Genomic DNA, 10474 nt, shown 5'->3' with positions numbered 1-10474 from the left:
TTCATATTATCTTCGGTGGACCCACCAAAGGAGACGACTTGAACCAAGCGCGTTGGGTTCATGCTTGGAGTGTAAGGCTCATTGACGAGGTCCATCAGGTGAACCTCGTCAGTCGTCCTGGGAAGGAGCCGATGATAGAATTGTGTATGATCACCTTCACCGAGGTGGATGTAAGGGGGATCCAACACCCCCATGATGACATACTCGTGGTCACCATGTTTGTGCCTAACCACAAAGCACACAGGATGTTAATTGACGTAGGGAGCTCGACAGACATCATGTTTCAGCTATCTTCGACAAGATAGAGATATGAAGGCCAAGATTACGACCCGTGCGAACCCCTCTACTTAGTTTCATAGGAGAGAACATGACATCGGAAGGCAACATCCTTATGCTAATGACGGCAGGAGAGAGCTCCAACTAGGTCACTACCATGGTAGATTTCCTTGTGGTGGATTGCCCTTCAGTGTACAACGCGATCTTGAGCAGACCATCATTGTACACCACGTGGGATGCAATCTTCATCTATCACCTGTCCATGAAATTTTGGACCGAGCATGGGGTCGACAGAGTCAGGGGCGACTAGTACGAAGCCTTGCAATGCTACTCGATAGCTCTCCGAAGAAGAACATGACAAAAGTTAGCATGCAGATCACCTCCCTAGAACCCATGGAGGAAAGTACAGAAAGAGGAACGTCCGTGGAAGACCTGGTCCCTGTATAGCTCTTTGAGGAAGACCTTGTAAGGACAGTCCAGCTTGGGTCACTTCTCGGGTCCCAACTACGAGCTGAAATGACAAACCTCCTGTGAGAGAACGCCGACGTGTTCGTATAGTCTCATTAGGACATGCCCGAGATAGATCTGAGAACCATGGTCCACTGCTTAAACGTGAATCCTGACCATATAAGCTCGTCCAACAGAAAAGATGAGCTTTCAATGGGGAGAGGTATGCCACAATCAATGAGAATGTCATCCACCATCTTTAGGCCGGTTTTGTTGAATAGGTCCACTACCCTTATTAACTCGCTAATGTCATGCCGGTGAAAAAAGCCAACACTAAATGGTGGGTTTGTATTGACTACACTGACGTGAACCAAGATTGCCCGGAGGATATCTTTTTACTACTGAGGATCAGCCAGCTAGTAGACACCCACCGGGCACGTATTACTTAGCTTCATGGATGTATACTTAGGATACAATTAGATCAGCAAGCACAAGCAAGACATAGCAAAAGACCGCATTCATTGTAGTGTCAAATAAACATTATGGTGGGCCTTAGGATAGTTTCAACGGTGGGAATCACTTTCCTCACTGCTTCCTGTGGTGGGGTCCACTACAGCTTTTTATGTTCCTAGTTCTTTGGCTCATGCCCTAAAATAATATCTCAAAATGGATGGACGGTGTGGATACAACACATACATCATAGTTGGGCCCATAGAACATGGTGACGTCACTTGAGTAGCCGACTCGCTACTCAACCTGTAAGTATCTAATCCGCATCCTCGCATGTGCATCCTCGCATGTCTGGTAGCGGATTTAGGGATCCAAAAGGCGTCTTGGGAATCTACGCCAAGAGCTGACTTCCATTGGAATATTTTTATTTATTTATTTATTTTAAAAATCCAATCAGGCCAATCTCCAACATAAAACAATGATTTCTTACATAAAGCTGATTAAGTGTTACCCGGGCACACCCGCTAAGGTGTTACGCTTACCGTAGGGCCCACATTAATGATGTGTTATATATCCACGCTGTCCATCCGTTTCTCCAGATAAGGTGGACCACACCACAGGAAACAGTGTTGATTGAATGCTCACCATTAAAAACTTCCCAAGGGCCACAGTAATTCCCACCATATTGTTTCTTTTACATCAAACCCGTTAATAAGGTCAACCAGACCTGGATGAAGGGAATAGATAAAGATCAGATTGATCCAAAACTTTTCTGGCCCACGAAAATCTTTTAATGGTCATTCACCACTGTTTCATGTGGCGGGGTCCACCTGAGATTACGATCTCCTTAAATTTTCGGATCAAGTACTAAAATGATATGGGAAAACGGATGGACGGTGTGGATATACGAAAAATTCATCAACGTGGCCCCGCATGGTAATCGTAACACCTAATCCGCTCTCTTTCTTACCAACGTTTGGGTGCACAAGAACCAATCATCATCTCAAACAATATATATAATGACAGCACAAAAAAAAAAAAAAAAAAAAAACCAACGCCAGCATTACTTATTTATTTATAATTTTTAAGTGAATGTGGGAGCAGTACTAATTCAATAACAAAACATGGAAATGAATTCTATTAGTCGAAGCATATATAAATCTCTGCAACCCCTTCTTGAGAGCTTCAATTACCAACAATGGAGATGGACCAGATTCAGCACAAGTATGTAGATGTAAGAGGACTCAAGCTTCATGTGGCAGAGATTGGATCAGGTCCCAACTCAATTCCAAACTCCTATTTAGCTCTGCGAATTTTGCTTTTCTAGTTAGTGTTTGGATTTGGAATTGCCTCCAAATCGAATTTTGGTTGAATATCATAGCTTTGGTGGACTTTAATTTTTAAAGTTCTTGAAGCCTTTGGGCGGTGAGGAAAATCACACCCAAATGGGCATGTTATCAGTTTTCTGATATTCTGCGCCCTAACTGATAGTTTCTGTCCCTTTCAAGTACTACTTGAAACAACTGCTTGTGTGGATTCTCGGGGGAGCTGCTAGCTTTAGTTCTTTACTCAGCCTCAATGGGAGTTGTTCAAGCGGACGACCCCCCGGAAACAGAGAGTCAATAGAAAGAAGCTCCACTTAGAAGTTTTTGCAGCCTTGGAGTGGCCAGGAAAATGATACCCAAATGGGTGGATCTTCAGTTTTCTGTTTTTCTATGCCGGAACTGAATGGAGGTAAATGGGGGGAATTGGGAATACATGGAGGTAAATAGCCTTCGAGGTGCGTTTGGATGGGAGTAAATACATATAAATGAAATGAATTGGGAGTAAATAGGCCCGCAAATTGAAATCATCTTTCAAATGAGGGATTCGGAAGTAAATGGGGTCGAAATGCCTTTTTGGGCTCCCTTGGAGAGTCGCACGAGTAAATGAAGGTGTCACAGTGCACATATCCGTCATACATGTGGCACGCTGATGATACTCCCAAACAATCCAATTATTGGCTATATCACTAAAATCACACAAATAAAATGATCCAAATTGTTCAAAGGTTGGCCATCTAAATGGAAAGTTTAAAAATGTTGGCAAGTTGCTTGTTTGTGATTCTTATGTTTGTGGCATACCCGATACTTAAAACTTCCTTTTTTGGCTAAAGTGTATAGACACACGAGAACCCCCGTGACCTTGTGTTGAAACTCCTGAGAGTCTACCTCACGACAACAAGTGCTTGGCTAAAGTATATATTTCAATGGGCTTATTATAATTATTCTTATCATGCTAATTTGGGATATCACATATGTTCCTGCCAATATACTGAAAATTTCCAATGCATTCCAAATCCTCCCATTTACTTCTATCCAAACAGAATATTTGGATTTCAAATGCCAAACACAACTAAGTAAGTCATTTACTCCCAATTCATTTACCTCCAGTTTCATTTCCCATTTACTTCCATTTACAAGCTCCCAAGCGAGCCTGAAATGACTGCTGGTGTGGATTGCCAATTTGAAGGTTTTGAACCCTTGGGGAGGCTAGGAAAATGACACCCAAATGGGCAGTTTATGAGTTCTGGGCTTTTCTGTGCCTGGAATGGAAGTTTCAGTCCCTTTCAAGTACTACATGAAATGATTGAAATATCAATTTGCAGAGGAGAATCAATGTCTGCAGCCTGGTTGGTAGTGTTTGTACTGTTTCGTTGCTGAAAGTAGAAAGAAAGGATATCTAGATTGATCAAAGCAGAAATAGATGAAATGCATTCAATTGGCCCTCAATATCTTAGTGACTTCCAAGTGTAGCCTTCATATCATTATTGGTTTTCTAGTGCAGGTCCGGTCGTGGTCTTCTTGCATGGATTTCCAGAGATCTGGTATTCGTGGAGATACCAGATGATTGCAGTTGCAAATGCCGGATACCGGGCAATCGCGCCGGACTTAAGAGGCTATGGTCTGTCCGAACAGCCGCCCGAACCAGAGAAAGCATCCTTTGATGACCTCACAGCCGATCTCCTTGCTATGATTGATTGCCTTGGCATTCCTAAGGTATGACAGCCCAATGATTCCCCCCCCCCCCCCCCTCTCTCTCTCAATTGAATTATTATTTTTTCATGTTGAATGAAATTTTAATTCAAGGCCATGTTAAGGTTATCAATTTGTAAAAGGTGGGTTCATGTTTCAATGATTTGAACCATTTTATGATGGGTTTCACTGAAAATGGCCATATACCACAAAGAGGTATGCTCCAACTTACTGCTGGTACCGGGAAGATGGGGAGCCCACATGATGTATGCAGGCCATCCAACCTGTCCATCAGATGCGTAGCCTGATGTTACCCTCTGGTGTAAAAAATCAGCCCGATCTGACGGTCGGGTGGGCCACAACACAGAACAATGTGAGAGAGGACTCCCACCCTGGGTGAAACAACCTGATTTTTGGCCTGACCCTTCATCTTGACTAGATGAAAGCTCGGAACAGCCTAGATTCCATATACACAACATGGTGGGCCCTCCATACAAACCAAGGGTGGTTGTTCCCTCCCAACTTGTACCCAATGGCGTGGCCCATCTGATGCAAGTATCAGCCTATTTTTATCATGTAAACCTTTGGTGTATTTATGACAATCTAGGGGATTTTTCGTGCACGGGCCATCCCAACGGTACTATGCAAGCTTTGCCTGAGTACTGGATAATACCTCTTAAAAGTCAGGCTATCCAAGTCAGAAAAGAAAAATGCAACACTTCCCACAAGTTCTATGAAATGCCTGATTAGAGACTTTCTTACCATGACCAAATATGCAAATTTCTAATTCCACACTAGTTGCAAGATCGAAGAAATCCATCACAGGTGGTCTAAAACAGCCGCACCTAGCCAAAAATCAAGCTGGTCCAATCATCAAGTAGGCCACACTGTCGGGGGAAAAGCATTAGCTTAGAGGTCGACATTCAGCATACATGTGTGGCCCACATGATGATTGGACTGGCCTGACTTTGGACTAGTCCATCCAAGGTATTCTATAATAGTAACGGTGGCCGTAATGGCCACCACCGTTACTTTTACGATATGGCCTGTAACGGCCGTTACAGTCTCTTTTTTTATTAAAAAAAACTGAAAAACCTATATCGACCCCATAATAGATCGTTATAGGGCCATTACGGCCTTTATAGGGAGTTTAATGGGCCATTACGGGTCATTTTTTCCTGTAATGTGTAACGGTTGCCGCTGTTACCTTTAGATAGCGACCTTTACGGCCCTGTAACAACCATTTTGGCACACTATGAGTCCATCAAAGCCTTGGGGCACACCTAATGGATGGCTTGAATCTTGCACACAAGCTTGAACAAATATATCGAAGTTTATAAAATTCCTACTGCAATTCTATTCTTTTCAAAGCATAATCAAATATTTTGATTTCTTGGTGATGGCATGAAGCAGGTTTTTCTTGTTGGGAAGGATTTTGGAGTCCAACCGGTTTACACGTTTGCCATCCTTCATCCGGAAAGGGTGTCCGGAATCGTAACAATAGGTGTGCCTTTCATTGCCCCTGGAGTGCTCCGTCATGATCTTATCCCAAAAGGCTTCTACATGAGGAGGTGGCGGGTATTGTTGTTTTTCCTTAACATGGCCTTTGGATACACTATCAAATTGGACTGCAATAACTAGTTCAATAAAATGAAAATGACCAAATTGCAATTACTTGACATTCAAGCTGGAGTTGAAAGGCATGTAATTGGCCATTTACAACCACTTCTTCATTATGTAAGGGTGCATTTGGTTGTGTAGATATACACAAAGTGAGACCCACAAAGAACACTGATTGGATTGTATCAGTATCTTTAGGTTGTATTACACCTATGATTTCAACCAGTGGTTTTTATGGTTCCCACTTTGTCTATCTCTACAAGTTGCACCAAATATCATGAAGTTCCATGAGATTCTATACCAAATTAGTCTGAATAATCATTAAGTATCATGATTAAGGGTGCATTTCATTGCGTAGAGATACACAAAGTGGGACCCACAAAGAACACTGCTTGGATTGTATCAGTATCTTTAGGTTGCATTAGCATCTAAGATTTCAACCAGCAGTCTTTGTGGGTCCCACTTTGTCTATCTCTACCGGTTGCACCAAATATCATGATATTTCATGATTAAACCAAGCAAGCTAGCAAACTTCACTATTTTCTATTGTCTCAAAAAAAAAAAAAAAAAACACTTCACTATTTTCTCTTGATTGAGCTGAAATTTCGCAGCTCAATTCAATTCTTCATCAGATTGCAGCCATCACTCTTCCATGTTAAGTCTAATGAGTGAGATTCGAGTATGATCTTTTAGTTGTGGGATTTAAGATCGACAAAAAGAAATCAAGCTTTGTGTAACAGCAGACTGGAAGATCATGTGAGAATTGCTGAAAGAGGAATAATATGATGTGGCCCACATCTTCAATTCTGCCAAGTGGGGAACTTTGGAAATCCAGATCATTTGTCCGTTGTGTGCTGCCGTAGGCATAGAATGCCTTAGAAATCTCCTGGATTAGAAGATCACATGGACTGTTGTTGTACTTCTCTTCTTAACCATCTGTGTGTAGGCATACAAGCAGAAAAGGTTAAAGATTGTGCCATCAAAGAGAGTTTTGAGGAGGCAGTCTATCCACACTAGAATACAACTGAGCCTGGATCATAAAATGGGCCCCACTTGCCAGAATTGAAACCTGTAAATACTGTTGCATGGCCATTCATCATATAATTCCTGTTCCTGGAAAATTCTTCCCAAAAATGCATGGTTTTCAACACCCATGGAAATTCAATGGTTGCAAACCTTTGAAATGAGAGGATATACAATACCTGATTAAAAAATAATAATATCAAAATGCTGTACATGTGTGTCTTACCTTGTGGTGATCAAATTTGTTCATATGGAGGGCTCCATGGTGGATGGAAGCACCCCGAAAATCTCCTTATTGGGTGAGCTTGACCATCTGATAGATGTGGACCAGTTGTAGTTGTCCATTTTCAGTGGATAGTAAGATAATCTGGAATTGGAGATGATATGAGATGGGTCCCTCCAGCTTCTTTTGATTGTAATACCTCCAATGTTCATGCTCTCGAAATCAATAAAAACGATTGTTTGGTTGAAGGTGACATAGTTCTCTGTTTCTGTTTTGGTTTTTAAATGTTTTCTTAGGAGCCTGGAAGAGCCGAAGCTGATTTTGGCCGCTTCGATGTCAAGACAGTACTGCGATACATCTACATTCTCTTCTCTGGAAGTGAACTTCAAGTAGCTGGGGACAATCAGGAGATTTTGGACCTGGTTGATCCATCCACTCCCTTACCACCCTGGTTCACAGAAGATGATCTCAAGGCTTACACAAGTTTATATGAGAAGTCCGGACTCCATTTCCCATTGCAAATTCCATACAGGTAACTAGATCCAGGGAGTGTTTGGATGTTTGATTGAATTAAATCGCAATATTTCAATTGAATAAAGAGTTGAGAGCCATTTAGGCAGAAGTGAATACTGCAGTGAGAAAATATTTATCTCAGAACTATGTATCTTTTTCATCTTACCTTTTTAGTTGGATTTTTGTTGAAGACCACACCATTCATCAACTGGGCCAAATGAGTGCAAAAAAATGGACGGCCCTCACTTCACACGAGCCACCCGCCTCACACAGGCCACCCACCCCGAGTGTGCCCCGGTGAGGAGTATCGAATACGAGACCTCCCAATTTGATACCACTTGATGCAAGACAATTAACCACTTGATCTAAATGCTCAAATTGATAACCTCGACCGAATCCCCTCGTGGGCTCCACTTCACATGGGTTCCGCTTCACACGAGCCACCTGCCTCACACAGGTGGGGCCTGCCTCACATAAGCCACCCGCCTCGCATGGGCCGCCGACCCTGAGTGTGCCCCTGCATCCCACTGGCCACGCAACTCAAGCCCGGTGTGAAAATACCCTCGCATTAAAGAGCCTACTCCCACAAGTTGCCTTATTCAATGTAATCTCAAATGCATAAAAGAGCATTGGAATTGCAGTTTGAGTGTGTTTCATTTTATCAAGAAATCCATTACAATTGTAATAACATATCTTGTTGGCTTTTTTGTAGATCATGGGTGGAGGTACCAAGTGCAGGTGCACGCATAGAGGTTCCGACTCTAGTGATCATGGGTGGGAAGGATTACTTTCTAAAATTCCCAGGAATAGAAGACTACTTTGAGAGCGGAAAGGTGAAGGACCATGTCTCAGATTTGGAAATCACATTCCTGCCTGAAGGGACTCATTTTGTTCAAGAACAGTTACCAGACCAGGTGAACCCGCTCATCGTCGCCTTCCTTAATAAACGTACCTGATCAAGCACTTTGCCAAGGCCAGGTGATCCTAGGAACGTGTCTTTGAATAAATACTTCAAATGTGTGGCGGTGTTCAGATCGTCATTCGATCGGAGTTCAGCTTATGTTACAAGTATGTTTTAGATCGTCCACTTCATATACGGTTTGGACATTTTATGGGTACTTTTTAATTGAAACATAGAAATTACTGGGAATGATAACTTTCCTATGTGATCTTAAATAATCCTTGGCTCTTGAGCTTGTACAAGTGGGGATATGTCTCAGCAGCCTTGATCGTTCGTATGCTTGGCCTCAACATGGATATAGGATGTTCAAAATTCTCCTTGATGGAACAATTCTAACTCTTCTATCAGTGGCCAGAAATTGGGTCTTGAGGAGATACAACAACAGTTCACATTCAATAGAAAAAAAGGACTGGAATGCTACAATTGTCTATTTTCCAAGGCATTCCCATCAGCTTTGTGGCCCATCAGATCAGCTGTCTAGACAACTGGGTTCAGTCCCTACTTATACAAATTCAAGGCTAGATTTCCTCTTCTCATCAATGGCCAACACTGGTCGAATGCCAAGATAATCTGAATCACATTTGAAAAAAGGATTGTAGACAGCCACTGATGATGGACGGCTGGGATTTTGCACAGTTGTAAGGTGCATGCCAGGCGACGCAGAGCTCTGGAATAGAATTGCACATAACATATTCAGACTGATTTCCTTCCCATTCTCTAGTTTACACCGCGCTCTATGGAAGAGTGATGCCCACCTTAATTCACCAACAACCGTTGGATAGGTGGGGTCTACCATGGCCTTCACATGATCCAAAATCACTCTCATCAGATTATTTCAGTTACCTAATAAATGGCCTGCAAGATGGAAAATAATATCAAAATGGTCTTACCATCCATTTTGCAAGCTTGTAGATGAGAGGTGGGTCCCACTTATGAATCTACTCTTAAGGAACTTGCTGGAAGGAAGATCTCAACACATCTTAAATTATGAAGTTTGAAGCCAATTAGATGGGGAGATAAAACCAAATTGGATTAATATAACCATTCAATATGAATAGGCTAAATGGGCCCCACATACATCAAATCAACTTCATGATTTTCATAGGATGAAGATCCAAACATGCCAAAGACATCCTTAAAGTTCTAAGATAAGTTAGAATCATGAAAAAGAATTGATGGTGATTACACATTATGTAGTGGCCCAGTGGGGCCCACCTGGACCAATGTCCCCAAAAGAGGTGCCAAAATAAAGAGTATAATGAAATGGACCATTACACATTTTCAAATCAATCCTAAGTATAAATCTAGAGCTCCAACCGAAAGAACTAAGCTAATCCAATTGTGTAGCCGAACTGCAGCTGTACAAGCCAAAATTAGTTTTCTAGTTGCAAGGGCTAGCCTAATCAGCTCAGGAGTCAGGAGCTGGAACTTAGCTGGGCAGGTTAGACCTTCCATGCAGCTACAACTAACTGAAGGTTAAAAACACATGGATTGATGTTCAAGACTCCTAAGAACATCTTCAGCATCTCTGATTGCCTCAAAGAAGCATTGTGAATGTTAATCAATGGCCGTCCGATGCTCGGAAAATAAAAATGTGTCGTCCTATCAAGCAAGCCGATGGACCAAAAATGCAAATGCAAGTTATCATACTACCTCAAAGCATCCTTAAAAGACTCCCATATACCTAAAAAGATTATTATTATTATTATTATTTTAAAACTAAAAAAATGGCCTGCAAATCACTCAAAGAAATGGGCCTCCGACTGCACAATTGAGGCCTTCGTTACACAGTTAAGAATGTTCCAGCTATGCAGGTGGTCTATCGACGCAACTGAGACTCCGGCTGCACGACTGTGCTAGCTACACATGCACCTTTCCATATTACTGTCATGTGGGCTAATCAAATTCAGAAGATTTTCATCTTGATTTCCATCTTTTGTGCCATAT

The 10474-nt window shown here is 42.1% G+C and overlaps 1 protein-coding gene across 1 annotated transcript; it reads left to right on the top strand.

Moving 5' to 3' along the window:
- The first annotated feature begins 2223 nt into the window (after nt 1-2223).
- LOC131226269 (uncharacterized) lies at nt 2224-8722 on the top strand. The gene is made up of 5 exons (XM_058222063.1): nt 2224-2447; nt 4000-4211; nt 5601-5765; nt 7350-7585; nt 8279-8722. Exons 1-5 carry the CDS (start codon nt 2372-2374, stop codon nt 8520-8522), a joined length of 933 nt encoding a protein of 310 aa, XP_058078046.1. The 5' UTR covers nt 2224-2371; the 3' UTR covers nt 8523-8722.
- The last annotated feature ends 1752 nt before the right edge of the window (nt 8723-10474 follow it).

Source organism: Magnolia sinica, chromosome 14, assembly GCF_029962835.1.
Source record: "Magnolia sinica isolate HGM2019 chromosome 14, MsV1, whole genome shotgun sequence".
Taxonomy (NCBI): domain Eukaryota; kingdom Viridiplantae; phylum Streptophyta; class Magnoliopsida; order Magnoliales; family Magnoliaceae; genus Magnolia; species Magnolia sinica.
Note: the sequence above shows the minus strand (reverse complement) of the source record. Positions and strands in the feature narration are given on the sequence as shown.